General features: G+C 35.4%; 1 protein-coding gene across 1 annotated transcript in view; it reads left to right on the top strand.

Moving 5' to 3' along the window:
• The window catches only part of SPAG16 (sperm associated antigen 16), a 1,202,663-nt gene that overhangs the window by 73,427 nt on the left and 1,111,521 nt on the right, over positions 1-17,715 (top strand). Inside the window, exons 7-9 of the mRNA XM_078147281.1 lie at positions 2,250-2,367; positions 7,375-7,444; positions 14,866-14,975. Coding sequence (XP_078003407.1) covers positions 2,250-2,367; positions 7,375-7,444; positions 14,866-14,975 — 298 coding nt within the window. The remainder of the gene's footprint in view (positions 1-2,249; positions 2,368-7,374; positions 7,445-14,865; positions 14,976-17,715) is intronic.

The following is a 17,715-nucleotide window of genomic DNA, read 5'->3' as shown; positions in this document are numbered from 1 at the left end:
CCACATGAAGGATTTATAAGAGAGCATGAATAGTGATTGCACAGGCATGAATGGATTGAGATTTACACTGTTGGAGGGAGTATCCACTTTGGTGAGATCATAGATCCATAAAATATTTGAAGTATTTAGGAGAAACTTCATTTATGCTTGTAATTTCTTAGTCAAAAGCATGGTTTGGGAACTTCAGTTATTGTTTCCTCATTTCATCAGACACCATATAGTTGACTCCTACAACTAACCCTAACCCTAATTGCGCTCTAACCCTAACCCTAACCTTAATTGCGTATCTGACTCTTCATGACCTCATTTGGGGTTTTCTTGACAAAGATACTGGAGTGGTTTGCCATTTCCTTCTCCAGCTCATTTTACAGATGAGGTAACTGAGGCAAACGGGGTGAAGTGACTTGCTTAAGGTCACAAAGATCGTACCTGAGGCAAGATTTGAACTCAGGTCTTCCTGACTCCAGACCTGGGCTTTACCTACTGTACTGCCCAGCTGCTCAATGTAGTGTATAGAATGCTAGAATTGGAGTCAGAAAGTCCTGGGTTTAGATTTTGCTTCTGGAACTTACTAGATAGTGATGATAGATATATCACATAACTTCTGTGAACCTCAGTTTCCTTATATGTAAAATAGCATTAGTAATGCCTGTCATTAGTTAATACCTATTCACAGGGTTGTAAGGCTCACATAAAATTATGTAAAGAGTTTTATAAACTTTAAAGCCTTTTCTATCTTTTTTATGTTGAAAGAGAGATGGTCCCAAACCAACCTGTTGGCATAGTAATAAAGTGTTTTTTTTTCTAATTTTATTCTTTTGGAAGGGAAACTTATCTCAGGGACTAGGGTCATTGTCTTTACATGCCTAATTGTCCAGCAGTTTGGGCACTAGGGAAACCTGCTGACCTTCCTGTTAACAGGATACTGTGAAGTACAACAAACCAGGTCTTGTGTCATGCCTCAGCTGGTGTGTGGAGAGTGTTTGGTTTCTGAATCAGGATATAAAATGTTCAACATGGTAAACCTTTATATTGTAATTATCTATAAACTGTTTCCTTTTATTGAAGTGAATAATTAAAAGTTGACTTCATGATTACTTGTAAATTATTGAAATAAGAAGCTCTACTATGATATAAGCTTATTAACTTTGAAATGATTTTTCCTACAGAAAACAATTATATCATTATTTATACAGTTATAGCCACTTTAAGAATTATTAGTAGACAAAAATCAGAATTCACAAAACAAATTAGGGAATGATTTTCACTTTACAAATAGAGTAATGAAAATGTCTCTTTGAATGGTAGGAACTCTATAATCTTTCCTTGATTTTGGAGGGCATTTCAGGAAAAAAAAATACCTTGAAACTTGTTAATAGTAATTCAGATCAAGAGAGAGGAAACCAGGTTTAGTGGAATCAGGAAGAATTGGGTTCAAGTCCTGCCTCTTATACAATCACTGGGTGACCCTGAGTGCAAGTCTATAAGAACTTGTAAATCAAAGAGGAAATGGTCTGAAATGAATTTAAATATTTTGAGTTTCCTATATGGAAGAAAAATGTCAATAACAAAAATCCAGTGGGAAAATATGATTCAATGTAAAAAAAATTAGTTATGCCAAATTTTCAAGGAAAGGATACATTGAATGTACTACCAACTTAATTTATCCTAGGAAAACTACATTTTAAAATTTCTTTCCTGTCAAGTTTCTAATGAACCTCAATATTTTAAAAGTTGTTAGTCTGTGCTGAATATTTTGATATTTAGTTTGATTTTATCACTGCTTCTGTTTAACCTGTTTTAGTTAAGTATTTGAGAGAGCTTAATTTTATTTCATGGTTTGTCATACTGTCTTTTAGTTTGTTTCATCATAGATGCAATTTTTTTCTTTATTTGTCTATAGTTTGTATTCTGTCTTTTTGAAACTAATTTCTGAGCTGAATGGTAAATATATAAAGTTTTCTGTATTGCAACAAGTAGCACATGTAAACCTTGAAATGCAGTCAAACACAGGAAAAGGTTTCAGTAGGAAATATAGAACTAGTTATCTCATGACTAATATGCTTTTTTCCATACTGCCTAGGAAAGGTTGCATGCAAAATAACACTTGCTATCTCTTGTGTGGTGACCTTTGTATGGTTTATTTGTGATCCTGTGCAAAAAAAAAGAAAAAAAAACCTATTTAGATGGAAATCACTGATTTAACTCAATTGCCCTTTAAAATGCAATTGGCCTTTTATTTTTCGTAGGTTGAAGTTACATTATGCATCATATGAGCCAACTATAAGGGTGTTGCATGACAGGCACCATATTTTACTGAGGCAGAAAATGCTTACCTCCTTGGAAAGAGACAAAGCAATTGGGCAGGTAACGAGATGATTAGTCAAAGCTACCACAAAAGGATCTTCCTCTTCCCCCCACAACTTATTTTTGTAGAATTTAGGGGAAAAAAAAGCATTGCTGTATTCTCCAAGATATATTAAAATGATTTGTTCTATTAATTGTTCCTTTATTAAAAAAAAGAAATTGGAAGCTTTCTCACCAATATCTTTTAGCCACAAAAATATATATAATTCCATTGGCATTTATTATATCTCTTAGCCTTTAAAAGCAGAATTTATCAGAACTATGTGTATATTTTTTCCATAAGCAGATGCTTTATATGCCTTGTTAACACTAAGGGCTTGCATTGTATTATACTGTTTGGTTTTAAAGAGCTTGAGATACATTACCTTCTTGTAAATGTGATTTCTAGTCATCCCTGCTGATGGTTGGTTTGGCTTATTGTTTCTCTAACCCAGACTCAGTTTTCCAGTCTCCCACATAGATTTAGGAGAATACCGGAGAGGCAATGTGGTCTAGATTAAAGAAGGCAAAGATCAGAGACTTGGGTGCCAGTGCCAGCCCTGCTATTATCTAGCAGTGTAACCTTAGGAAGCCAGCTCAACAGAACCAACATTTGCAAAGTGTCTTCCAATGCAAGCAAGGTACAGGGGATGCAAAGAAACACAATAAGGTCCCTGCCTTCAAGGAGCTTACAGTCTAATAGTAATAGGAAATGTGTGCAAAAAAGTTTGCATATAAAAGGTAGAATGTAGTCAAAGGAAAGATACTGACAATGCCCCAGGACAAAAAAAAAAAACTGAGAAGGGAAAGAGTTTTTTCTGCTTGAGGAGTCAGAAAAGGCTTCATTAATAAGAGGACAACTAAAACTAGGCCTTGAACAGACAGAAGGATTTTGACAGGATGAGATGAGTTAAGAGTGTATTGCAGAGGCTGAAGGATGGCTGAGACAAAAAGTACTTGAAGGAAAAGTACTATGGAAAGGTTGTTTGGAGCTGGAGAACAGATACTTTTAAGTTTCAGGTTGAAGAATTTCTGTTTTCTGCTATAGACCAATAATTGTCAAACTTCTTGGTCTTGGGACCCCTTTATATACCCTTAAAAATTATTGAGGACCCCCAAAGAGTTTTTCTTTACATAGATTATATCTGTTGATAATTCCTATATTAGATGTTGAAAGTCTTAATATTGTTATAAAAATAGATTTGACTTCATAGACCCCTGAAAGAGTTTTGAGATCCCCCAGGGGTCCCTGTATCATACTTTGAGAGTTATGCAGAAGCAATTAGTTTCTGAGCAGGTGAATCAAATTGTCAAACTTGTACATTAGGAAAACTGGCAGCTGTATGAAAGATAGACTGGAGAAAGGAGAAGAGTTAGGAGGCTGATGTAATAGTCTACAGAGGAAGTAACGAAGTCCTGAACTAGGGCAGTGGAAGTTTTAGTGGAAAGGACAGGATAAATTAAAGGATACTGTGAAGGTAAAAACATCAGAAATTGGCAATCAATTTTATATTGACAGTGAGGAAGAGGAAAGTCTCAAAAGTGACTGAAGTTTCAAGCCTGACAGGAATGATTCTGGTACAATTAACAGAAAAAGGAAGTTGGAAGAAGGGTCAGGTTTAAGGTGAGCAGGAGGATGTTATGTTAATTTTGGACATGTGGAATGAGATGTTGGTAGGACATCTTGGTAAAGATATACAGAAGGCAGTTGGAAGTGTGATACTTGCGCAGGGTCAAGATGAAATGTTTCCCATGTAGATTTGGGAGACATCTGTATGGAGGCAGCATAATTGAACCATAGGAATGGATGAGATCACTTAAGCATTTAACTTCTCAGTGTCTTAATTTCACTGTCACATAGGGATAATAACTTTTCTTTCTATCCTATATCATAGTTTTTGAGAGGAAAAAAAATGAGAAAATAGTTTGAGCTTTTCAAAAAAAGTGTTATATAAATATACTGTTATGATCATTGTTATCATTTTATTAAAACAATTGTCATCTCATTTCTATACTGCACAGCCTGGTCTAGTTCTAGCCTAATTCTAAAAGTAAAGGTCTGGGCCACTGTAAGCTTAAAGCTCATTTGTTTTCTGGTCAAGTGGGCCACCAAAGTACCAAGTTGAGAATATTACAAAGGAAATCTAGGACAATCCCAGAACTAATTAAAGTTTTGTGTGTTCTCTTCATTTGGACTTAGAATGTAATTGTAGTCCAAGATTCATAGGCTTCCTTTGGTATGCCCTGAAAGAAGAGTAAGGCATCATATTAGGCACAAAACATATGTTCTTTATGACAGCCCATGACGCCTTTTCTTCTTTTTTTCTGATTGTAGCAGACTCTTTAGTCTACCTCTAGTTAAGATCTGCACTGCTGAAATTGAGTAAATTGCCATCATTGGTTATTCTGTATTTTATTTGCTGATGACTTTCAGTTCATATAGCTAACTTTGCTATGTATTCATGATTCCAGTAAGTTTTGTGAATGTATTTGTTCAAAAATTAGCTGCTAAGAATATGGTAATAGAAAATATGTCCAGAACCATGAAAAGTATCCAGTCATCTCATCAGAAATGTGTCAGCCAGAAGGGGTGAACCTCCACTCCAAATCCCACCCCTCAAGCACTGAAGTGACTATTCCTAAGAAAGTTTTTGCTCTTGAGCTGAATAGCTCTTCTTTGTGTCTTAGCATACCTCAGGTCTAATGACCTCGAAAGCTTCTTTCTTGCCTTTCTGGCAGAAATCAGCCTTTTGTTTTTGTGAGACATGTCTCAGGAAATTTCTAGATTGGCGTTAGCCAAAATGAAGGTTTTTCACCCTCTCTTCCCAGAGTCATGCCTGCAATGCCACCAATATCTTCTCTTTTGTTCCTTGTGGATCCTATTTTTTTTCAGAGGATTATATTCCTTGATTAATACTTGAAATCATTGGGAAAATATAACTCATTTTATAGAAATTTACTTTGAATATATTTTTTAAAGGAACCACGTTTATTTTACTAACTTAGAAACACTTGTATTGTTTATGGAACCTAAAAATGAAATGGACATTATTGTCATCTCTCAGTGATAAAATTTTATGATTATGTATGCTTTAAAAAACAGAGGCCATAAATAATTCAAGATAGTTGATAATCTAGCAGTTTAATTTTTTTCTTTTTACTGTGCCTTTGTGCTTATTTTTTCATATAGCAAAGTAATGTGTTCTCAAAATTTATTCTCAACAAAATTAAGGAGTTGGATCTTTACTATAAAATTTAAAAAGATAAGAAACAGTTCCTTTTCCCCATTGTGATCTCTATCTATTTCCTCCGTGGAACCCTGACCATGTTGGGAATAAAGAGTTCTCTTTTAGGACTGTTAGCACCAACCTGAACAAGCTTCTTTCATACCTTCCCTGTAGCAAAGAATAGTTAAAATGTTTGCATTTTAAGGCTTTTGTTTTTCAAGTATATTGAGAATAAAATCAGAGTATAATATGTAAATAAATAAAATAATTAAGCATAGTATACACAATACTATAGGCTGTCAATTGATTGTAAGCAAGATTTGCCTACATCCTTACAGATAAATTGTAGTGTTGATAATTTATCTCTTATAATTGAAAGTTTAACCAGAACTTTAACTTATAATTTCTTTTATTCCTAATGATAGAAAAATTTGGCTTTAGAAAGGGATTTTGGATTTCATGATGACCAATGAATTCCTGATCCATGAGTCAATAAATATCTGATGAAATAAATTTGACTTCCAAAGATAGATAGAAAGCTTAGTAATAGTTGTTTTTAAAGGGTATTTTATGAAAACTAATCTATCCTTTGAATTTAATGACATTATAATCACCAATAAAGAAAAAGGTTGCTAATGGCTGATGGGATAGAATAAGGAGAAAGTATAGAGTAAAATGGATGAAAGTGTTGTCTTGGCACATCTCTTTATATACATTAGAGGAATGAAATTTTTAAAGGTTTAATTTATTAGAGAAAACCTAAGTATAATTTTGGGGTGGTTCAATCTTTGTTTCACCAACCAAAACAAATATTCTTTAATATAAGATATATTTAAGTGAATAGAGAGCCTTTGTGAGCAGAAAAGTATCTAAAGGAAAGTATTAAACCTTGGATAAATCCTTGAATAGTAAAATTTGCCTTCTATCTCATAGATACATTGCAAAACTGAATGAAGTGATTATATGTCAGTTTAAAATCAGAAGAAACATCTTACAAAACAAAGTACATATTTTGAATGTCCAGCAGTGTAATATGGTGGAAAAAGCACTGGGCTTGGAGTCAAAATACCTGGGTTCAAATCCTGGCCTGTGACTTTCAGCCATGTGACCATGAGAAGGGCACTTATCCTTTCTGAGTGTCAATTTCCTCATTTATGAAAAAGAGATTACTATTACTATTCCTCACAGGGCTGTTAGGTGGATTTAATGTGATAATGTTTTTACTTTGTAAGCTTTAAAGCACTAGAGAAATGTAAGCTGTTATTAAAACTAGCAAAAGTTTTTGATTCATAAAATAATGTTATTTTTAGTGTAGGTACTTTTATAAAGAATTCATTTTCCAAGTCTTCAGATAATTAATCCAAGAAAAGTAATTATCCTTCCATTAAAGTTCTACTTGGATATCATCGTGTGGAGATGACATTGTTTTCTCAAAAGCTATGCCATATGAGTATAAACTCTGGCAGGCCCTACCAAATTAAAATCTAGACTTGGAAATGGGTCAGTTATATACTGTGTATCTGAAACTTGGAGAATCTCATCATTATCATTATACCCATAAGGTGATAGATAATTTAACTATCGAGCTCTCTAAGACCATATACTCTGTTTTAGAGGGACTTAAATCAGTGGAAAGAGTACCCATATCAATGTAATTATAGATCCTTGAAGTTCATAAGCTAGATAAGCATTATAATCCATTTTGATACTTTATGATTAGATTGGGCCTATTTAAGTCATGTGTTTAATTTTATTGGTAATGTAAGAAACACAACCTCACATTGTCTGTTTTATTCTTTAGATTACAGGACTTCAAACAACGTTAAGGAATTTGGAAACAGGACATAGTCTCCAGGTCCCTGAGATTAGAGGTAAAACAAATTTAGTAAACATACATCCAAACCAAAGTATATACTTATTTTTTTTTAACAAGGAAAAGCCCACATGATAGAAATGTTTGTCGTGAAATAAACAGCTTAGTGGGTATAAAAATGAGAGCTAAGTAAGAAAATTTAGAGAAAGGTAGCTATAATCAGGTCTCTGGAGAGAAGAGGAGGGAATATGGTTCAAGAGAGAGAGATAGGATGCTCTAAAATGTAAAAGTCCATCAAGGTCAGAGGTATTTAAAAAACAAACAAACAGCTGAAGAGCTGTAGAAGGACCTCTCTGAGGAACTTGATTTTAAGTGAATATGAACCAAAAAATGGAAGAAGGCATATATAACCAAAAAAAGGGAATACAAAAGAATGGCAAAAATCTGTAAAAGGAGTGTCGGGAGTGTTAAGGCTGAGAATGAACTGAGACCTCCCCACAATGTGTGGGGAGCTGTGAAGATTACAAGGTAGAAGGTTGAGCTTAGATGAACTCTGCTTCCTTCCAGTTCTGAAGTTCAGTGATCCCACAGATTGTTACATTACTGTGATTAGAATGGCATGATGATGTGTTAATTATGACTCCTTCCATGAAATTGACTCTGAAATATTGACTAATTTTATATTCAGACATTCACTTTAGTCATGTGTTGCTTTGATATTTGTAACTTAATTTGGAGAACACTTTGTGCTGACTCTCCCCTTTAAAGATCTTATCAAAATTTGGCCAAAAGTATAAAATTCACATTTTACCTGAACAGAATGAAGGCATAATCTCAATTAATGCACAGAATGGGCATTTTCGCTTTAGGAATGACTTCCTTGCACATTCTATTTGCCTCTTCCAGTATTAAGTCTTCAGACTTCTTGTCTTTTATTTCATTGATATTTTGATATGTATTTAGGGCTACCACCCAATAGTAGAATTGTCTAAGGAACCTTAATGCAATACAAAGTCTAAGGCCTTCAGTGCTGACAATGCTCTCCTTAACTCTGGCTGTGTACTTTTCTTATCTATTGCTTTAGGCTTTTTTAAAATTTTAGGCCAGAGAAAGAATAGAGGCTGTTAAGATCGTTGAAGTACTTCAGAGTGCTCGCTATCACTTCCATATTGAGGACAGGAGAAACTTTTAATGAATCAGAGCTATTTTAATAAGAGTCTTTAAATTATATGTTTATTCTTATAGGATATTCAGAAGAAATAAGAAAAACCCTAGGAGAAATGATATAATAGTGAATTACCTTTAGTTATTTCGTTTATTTTGTACTTATTAGGTATAAGTATTGCCCTGAGCAGCAGTGCATCATAGTAGAGAAAAGGGTCAGCTTTGTCATCAAGGAGAGTTAGATTTGAGTTCTACCTCTAATATCTTAATTGTGTGACTCTGGACAAGTCACTTAATTCTTCATCGGCCCAGGCAACTCTCAAAGACCATAAGAAACCCGATCTGCTTTGGTGTAAAAAGTTTCAATGTCAGGAATTCCCCACATGGATGAAATCACAGAACTTGACCAGAAAAAACATCTTTCATGAACCTATGGAAAATTCCACACATTTTTGTGCAACTTAAAATACCAATTAATGTGAACTAAAGGCTAACAAGTTAGGTAGAAATCTAATATTGGCATATTTTATGTTTGCATAGATGCAGGATAATTTTAAAAAGGAATATATTGTCTTCTTTATCTACTCTATGATTTTCCTTTGTGAAATACTCACAACCCATAAATTACGTTTGATGCCTAAAAGTTTGTGAAATATGCTGCTATTTCTGTTGTTATTTTAAAGTCAGCTATTATTTAAGAAGATAGGAAGTTTAATATATGGTGATGTGAAAGAGCAGAACCTGCTTCCAAGAAACTTCATATAGACAATCAAACTCTAAAATTGCATTTTATTATTTTTGGCACATTAATGTATGAGGGAATATGAATGCAGTTTAAATCTTAGATTGGGGAATGATTTAGAAGAAATGTATATTTAAAAAAGCCTGACTTGCAGGATTTACAAAGAAAAAAATCCTACCTACAGTGCATTAATGCAGCACTTAAAACTATTAGTTTTGGCATTTCATTTCTACATTTTTTATTTGCTGATAAGAATTCTGTATGTGTATGTCAAATTTATATGATGAAAATGTATTTACTCAGTATTTGCTGAGAATTGTTTGTAAATTATTTTATACTTTTTGATAATGAAACAGTAAATTTGTATTTTCCTTGCCTCTTTATACAGGATTATTTTCATTCCTTTAAACCCCCAGGTAGTTTAGTAGTATCCACAGACAATTTTTAAAGGAAATTTAAAGGGGTTTAGCTTTTTATTTATAGGGAACAGTTCACCGTTTGTTATTCATATTATAAAGTAACTCTTGGCTAACTTCTTAGGCTCTTTCTGTTGAGGGCTCTATCATCATTCTAGTCAGCTAGCTTAACAAACTTGTAGTTATCCTTGACTCTTTTCTTTATTTGACCTCCCCTCATATTTCACCAATTGCCTAGTCTTGTCCCCTCCCTCGATATCTCTTCTCTCTATTCACAGGGTCTCTACTCTAATTCTGGCACTCTTCACCTCTTGTCTCAATTGTATTATTGTTCATCTTTCTTTTTCAAAGAGCACCAGTGACATCCTGGGGTGATTCTTGACCTGCGTATGAATTGGATTTAAGTGAGGCAGAGTTACACAAAATCATCAGCCTCAGTCTTTCTTTCTTGAGCTGCTGAAGTCCAACTGCAGGACAAAAGTCAAGATGATTGGCAGTGGCCTGGGATGCAGTGGGTGACCTTGGTCCCTTTGGTACCTGACCAAGCTCTAAGTACTCTACAGAGTCTGCTACAGCTGCCTCCCTTACTGTTGGAACAAATTGTTCTCATCTGCCCCATTCAGCCAGGGAAAGTGTTCACATGCTTGGGGTCTACCCCAACTCACTGACAAGTTTGAGGCCTGTTGGTTACCCTAGTTGTATACTTAGCACCTGGCATTCAATTCAGTTCAACTTAATAAGCCTTCTTTGTAAGCCAGATACGGTACTGGGTGCTGAGGATACAGAGACAAGGGGAGATGGTTCTTGCCCTTAAGAAGCTTACAATTTATTGTAGGGAAATAGCATGTGTACATGATAAGTAAACACAAAATATATAAAAAGCACTTTTTTGGGAGAAGGCACTGGTTGAATATGAAGGACAGTTTGTTGACAGTAGAATAAAATTTCCAGAGGGCAAAATCAGAGAGTGAGACAGGAACACCAGAGAAATGGAACTAATGATGGATAGGAACAGGGAAGAGCAGTTAGGAAAAAAGGAACTTCAACCTAGGCAGCCTGCCACTTGGATAACAGTCATTCTGAGTCAAGCTATAAAAATAGATTGGCATACTCTTTTCAGTAAAGAAGGTAAAGTTAATTTGATTATTAATCTCTGAGAAAGAAATACATCTTGAAATGAGAGGAGTGGATGTCCTATTTGTGGTCCTGCCTGACCATCAAGAATAATGAGGCCAGTGAGGTTTTAGGACCATGCTGGTTATAAAGGGATGAAGTGTGTTTTTATGCTATACATTGTCACCCAGATTGACCCTGCCCTAGGTCTTATATCAGTTTTTAATGGATTGTCATAGAAATCTCAGGAGCATGGTTATTTTTGTGTAATAAGCACTTAATAAATGTTAACTTTAAAAGAAATTGTAATTTCACTTTCTTTAAAGTTGTTCATTAATCACTTTTTCATTATCTGAATTTTTCCCCCACATGTATATGATTGTACCATTTATACTGTTTTATAACTTTAGCTTAGTCCTCTTTGAATTTTGGCTGTCATTTTAGTAATCTCATTTTTATTCCCTAATATAATTGGTCCCGTAGCAATGATTCTAGATTTTCTCCATAATCCCTTAAATCCTTTAATCCTAATGCCTCTCTCCCAGCTTTGCTTACTCAGCCCATCCTTCCCTAAAATGTGGAGGCAGTCTAGGATTATTTGTCTCATCTACCCTTGTTTTCATGCCAACATACCTTTGTATCTTTTTTGTCATTTTTCCTGCCATTCTCAAAAGATGCTCCCATTCCTTCTCTGAAGCTTACTCATCTACCTTCAGGCTTGACACCATCATCCCTGCCACTGAATAAACGGAGGAGAAATCTTGAGAAATCACCAATCTCTTTTCAGCTCATGTCCTTGTATAGAAAATGATGAGCTTGGGTACTAGTCACCCTTCTAGTGGAAACATTCTGTGATCTGGGCTTCCTTAATGAGGTCATAAAGGAAAAGAGTAAGCTGGATTTCAACATCATCCTTTTCAAACATCTTCTCTGGGTCAGAAAGAATTATTTAAGGGAAGCTCTTGGTCCTTCCCTTGAAGCTCCTCTATGGAGCTTCCATATCCAGTTATTTTTCTTTGATAACTTTGCCATGTCTTCCTAGCCTATAGAAAGATACCACCAGCCACCAGAGCATGAGTATGTACAAACTTCTTATTAGACTATGTCTAACCAAAGCGCTGGAGGTAAGAGCGCCTGGTTAAGAGCTGTGTTTTCTCATTAGGTACACTTTAAAATGATATATTCTGCCTTTCAATTGTTAGTTTGGTATAGGAGAAATAATTTTTGTTTTATAATTAAATTTACTTTGGATTTAGGGTTCAGAGTTTTCTTAATTATTAAAGAATGATTGTTTTAGGTACCTTTGTGTTTGGTTCTACCTCCATGGCATCCATTTCTCTCCAGTTTAGATAGATGTCCACGATCTTAGTTCAGGTGCTTATTAGGTCTTGCCCAGACTTTTTCAATAATTGCCTATTTGTATTCCCAGATTTGTATTCCCTTCTTCAATTATGATAAAAATCATTTTCCTGTGAGTTCTCTGTAGAATAGTCTTTTAGGCAAACGTACATTTAGCATTCGAACAACATGGCTATCTCATTGGAGTTGAACACTCTGCATTAGAGTTTGAATTCTTGGTAACTCAGCTCGAGAAATGACCTTAGTGTCTAGTAACTTATCTTGCCAGGTGATCTCCAGAATCTTCCTAAGACGATTAAAATGGAGGTGGTTCAGTTTTCTGGCATTGCACTGGTATGCTGTCCAGGTTTCACAGGCATACCACAATGAGGTCAGCACAACAGTTCTGTAGCTCTTCAGTTTGGTAGGCAATGTGATACCTCTTCTCTCCCACACTTTAATTCAGAGCTTCCCAAACACTGAGCTAGCAGGGGTAATGCATGTGTCAGCCTTATCATCTATGTATAGTACATCCCTGGAAAATGTACTGCCAAGCTAAGTGAACTCATCCATGGCTTTCAACCGATGGTTCCAGACAGTAGAGGGACAGATGGCAGAGAACCTCTTTTCTTGGTGTTGTCAGGCCAAAATTAGCACAGGCTGCAAAGAATTGAACTGTTGTTCAATTCCCTGTTGTTGCATCTCAGCATCTCTCATCCTCAAAGGCTGCATTAACTGCATAGTCGTCTGCAAACAAAAAGTTGTGCACCAACTCTCTTTCTACTTTAGTCTTAGCTTATAGCCTTGTCAAGTTAAGTAATTTACCATTAGTGCAGTAGATGACTGATGCCATTTTCATCCTCAGTTGAAGGCATCTGACAACATTGCTGAAAACACGTCTGATTCTTTGTGACCCCATACAGGTTTTCTTGGTAGAGATACTGGAGTGGTTTGCCATTTCATTTTCCAGCTCATTTTATAGATGAGGAAAATGAGGCAAACGAGGTTAAGTGACTGCCCAGGATCACACAGCTAGTAAGTGTTTGAGATCAGATCTGAACTCAGAAAGAGTCTTCTTGACTTTCACGCCCAGCACTCTACTTCACCACCTAGCTGCGCCGTTTAAAATTAAGGTAAATTAAATTCTATGTTTGGGAATCTTTATTATTTTGTCAAAACATGTATAATACATGTTCAAAAATATGTTTACAATCAAAAGTTGTGCTTACCTGATGAAAAGGGAAAACATGTTGGTTCTTGCTACCTTGCAGAAACTCTTTAGAGGCAGTTGCTGTTAGAGTAAATATTTTTTTGTTACCTTGCCAATGCTGGAACAATTCTGGGGTATGTGTTCTGAAATGACACTCTAGGGATTATTTACTTTTATGTATGGCTTTTGTCAAGGAATTGTGTGTGTTCATTGTGCATGTATACTATATACATTATCTAATACAATAAACTGCTTAGTTCTTTTATAGCTTCAGCTGTCAATCTTCATCCTTCTATTCTAGGGTCCTGCAGCTTCTGGCAAGCATTCTAAAAATTGAAACCAAAAGAGATTTAGGGTAGCACTTGACACCTGACCTCAATCCTAGATTTATAGGTTTGCTTGTAGGACTGGGTTTTTCTTTCTCTGCTGGCATCCAATTTCATTGACTGTTATTGTCTCCTATCTTCTCTGTTGGGGGATAGTAGCAGAGGTCCAAGCTACTGGATTTAGATGATTTTCCTAGCCCATTAAGAGACTATAGAAATAGATATGAGAGATGAAGCATATTTAACAAAACTCTACCATCTGCCATGACTAGAGAGACCATGGCATTTACCTTTTCCAAGTCCACTGGCACCAATTTAGCATAAGAATTGGAGGTGGCAGTTAAGTATTCCCATTTACTGACAGCCTATAGATTGTTCTGAAGTCTCAGGAAGGAAAGTGGAATGTCACAGTCTGTTTCCTTGTCAAATGACCCATCTCATATAGGGACTTTATCCTTCCTGGACCTTTAACCAGAAAAGGCCTTGTGAATGTGCAGCACCTACAAGTTGAGGTTATGCATGCCCCTAGACCTTTATAGCATGAGACTACCACCATGATTGCAGAAGGGGGCTCTGTTAAGGAGAAGCATCCAGATTTCTGTAGGTGTTTCATTTGTTTTATTTTTTGATACTTCATGTCATCATCTCAGCATAGAGATGATTCACTTTGCCATGTTTTTAGCATTATAATCTCATCATCAATTGAAGTAGATGACAGAGCAAAATAGCAAAGAGAATATGGTGAAAAAAAGGGAAATCTTTTTTCCCAGCTTTAGCAGTTTATTTCCTATTGATGCTATTCAATAATTATTAAGAAATAATTAGATTTGATTGTATTTTAAATTATTAATTTTCCCTTGTTCTCATTTTTTGATCTTATATAAAAATAATATCCCATTCCCATGTGTCAGATACTTATTTTCTCTTTTATGTTTCCTTTTTCCTCCCCATTTTTCTCTCTTGTTTTCACATCTAGAGTTGACAGTAGCCATTTATTTCCTTTGTATTCCTTAAGTCTTGTGGTCTATTAAATAATTAGGTAGAATCTTTTTTTTTTACTATTGTTTATTTTATCATCATGTTGCGCTGATATTATTTTTCTGTTAGAAACAGCTTTATTTCAGAAAAGGAAAAATAATCATACATATATGAAATTGTTTTATTTTATAGTAGGTCACAGATGTGACAGAGAAGATAAGCTAGAAGGTCCAACCCAGAAAGCTATTCGTGAAGCCAGGGAACAAGCCAGACCTAAAATAAAACTGAAATCCAATACAAAGGTATGAACTTTATTTCATGGCTTCACATTTAATCCAGTGACAAGTTATAAATTAATGTTTAGATTTATAGAATAATTTATTATTTGAATTTAAAAGATCTTTTATAAAAAGGTAGATGAAAGGAAGAGGTATAATTATGGAAAACATTACTATCCAGTAATAAGATTGATTTTTATTTATGGGATCAATTTCATTTAGCATCTCAAACTCTTTACAAAGTGATAATGTTTATATTTTCATATTTTCAATTAATACTTGCTTAATACTTCAATTACTTTGGGACCAAAAATCCTTTATATGAAGTCCACCATGTTTAAAAAAAAAACCTAACAGATGAAGCAAAATTCCATATATCATGCAAAGCATTGGCTGTTGGACAAAATGACTTTGTGACAAGTTCTTATTATTTCAGCAAACTTGAAAGAAAACAGGGCTGACACTGGCCAAAACTGTGAAGTGTTCAAAGATGGTCTTCTGTGGCTCCGGACTGCCTCCATCTCTGTCCTTTTTGATGGCAAACTCCTCCCATTCCATGTTCCGTTGGCCACGTACTGACTTCAGTTCTCCTCCTTTAAAAACAGAAAGGATCTGATTTCAACCATTTATATATGTTGATTGAGTGACTAATTGCAATTCAACTGAAACTCGTGCAATCATACAGTGTTATAATTCTACACTAATGTTACATCAATCAGGCATTTCCGTTTAAAATCATTTGTGTCTGTATGGAATGAAAAGCTCTTTGTCTCCTTAAAATAATTTCTGTTATTCTTACTGAGATGATTTTTTTTTTGGGGGGTGGAGGATGGTAGAATGCAAGGGTTGCCATGAAATAATACTAAGCCTATTCTGTTGACTCTGAAGTTGAACCTGATTGTATTTTTAGAGTGACAAGGTATTGAAGGATATGTGAGAATGCAAGAAATTGGGTATCCTCCATTCATGCAGTGACAGGTCCAAACCCTCTATCCTGTCTGTAATTTTACCTCCTATTTGTAATTTCAGTGTTGCCGTCTGGTATCTCTCAGATGCCTCAGCATGGTCTTCTTCTGTATTTTTCTCCACCACTGCCACCAGACTGGGCTTTGCCTATGAGTTCACTCCGTGTTTTCCATTAACTCACCTAGAAATAGAAATGCATTTTCAAAAATGGTTTTACCAGTTATTTAGAGAAAAAGGATAAAAGGACAAAACAAATTCATTGAAAAAAATACTGCATTATTGGGTTCGTGGGCGGTTACCCTAAGATGATAATTTTCTGACCATAAAATAACCTCCACAGACTTGTATTCAGCTGGTCCTCACTTCCCTCGTACTAGAAACTAGCATTGGTGAAACTGCCATCATAACTGGAAAGTAAAATTATATTACATTAGAAAGTCATCAACCATGCACCTAAATGGATAGGACATTTCTAAAATACAGATCTTACTCAAAACAAAGAAACAAACAAACAAACTTGAAGGGTCCCTTTTTTACTGTATTTTATATATTTATGATGAAATGCAAAATCTTTATTTCTGCATTTAAAGCCCCTGCCCCACCACCCACATACATTTTGGCTCCCAACTAACTTTCTTTCTTTTCTTTTCTTCTCTCTCTCTCTCTCTCTCTCTCTCTCTCTCTCTCTCTCTTTTTTGGCAGTTGGGGTTAAGTGACTTGCCCAGGGTCACACAGCTAGTAAGTGTCAAGTGTTTGGTCTGAGGCCAGATTTGAACTCAGGTCCTCCTGACTTCAGGGCTGGTGCTCTATCCACTGCGCCACAAAGCTGACCCTCCCAACTAACTTTCTAAGCTTATTCCATATTACTTTGCTTTGTTACTCTTTCTTCCAGTCAAACCAGCTGTTCAGTATATTCAGCATTTCACATTTTACCTCTGGGTTTTTTTGCACAAGAGGTTTCTCCATGTCTGAGATAGACTTTACCTCTCTCCCTAATCTAGGAGTATCCTGGTGTGGAAGCTCAAACTGGTGTGGAAGAGCTGATTATTAAATGTTTACTTTGATTGGTGAAAGAAGTAAGCAAAGACTATAAAGCAGGGCTTGGTTTGTTCTTGTACTGAAAAATAGAGGCCATTCACTGAGAACTCCTCCCTCTCCCTGCCTCCTCACTTCACAACATTTGTATGAAGTGGAAATACTCATTTTACAAGTAGTACCTGCTTCATAGGGTTGTTGTGAGAATCAAATGACATAACATATCTTAACCTTAAAGTGCTGTGGTAAATGCTATTCTTGTTGTTTTTTTATTCAGAAACCCCCCACTTCCTCCTTAACCTCTGGTCTCAGATGAAGAAGTGACCTTTTTCTTTAGCAAGAACAACCCTTCTACATGTTGCCTTGGTCCCATACTCTCTTATCATTTTTAGCAGATTTCCCTAATATCATCCTCACTTTCCTTTTTCTCCAAACTTTCTCTGTTTAGTGGCTCCTTACCTGATGCCTACAAACGTGTCCATGTCTCCCTTATTCTTTAAAACAAAGAAAAGACCTAAAATCAAAACCAACAAGCAAATAAACAAAACAAAACAAAAAATCCTCACTTGATCCTATCATTCCCAATAGCTATTGTTTTATATCTCTTCAATCCTTTTCCTTTAAGCTCCTTGAGACAGCTAGCTATAATAGATGCCTCTACTTCTTCTCCTCTGAATGTCATCACTCACATTGAGCAACCGTCTCCAAAGTTTGTTGTTGTTGTTCTTATTCAGTCCTGCGCCGTTCTTCATGACCTGGTAGA

This window comes from Phascolarctos cinereus, unplaced genomic scaffold (assembly GCF_003287225.1).
Source record: "Phascolarctos cinereus isolate Bilbo 61053 unplaced genomic scaffold, phaCin_HiC Scaffold_7;HRSCAF=346, whole genome shotgun sequence".
Lineage (NCBI taxonomy): Eukaryota > Metazoa > Chordata > Mammalia > Diprotodontia > Phascolarctidae > Phascolarctos > Phascolarctos cinereus.
This window is presented reverse-complemented; position numbering and strand designations above follow the sequence as displayed.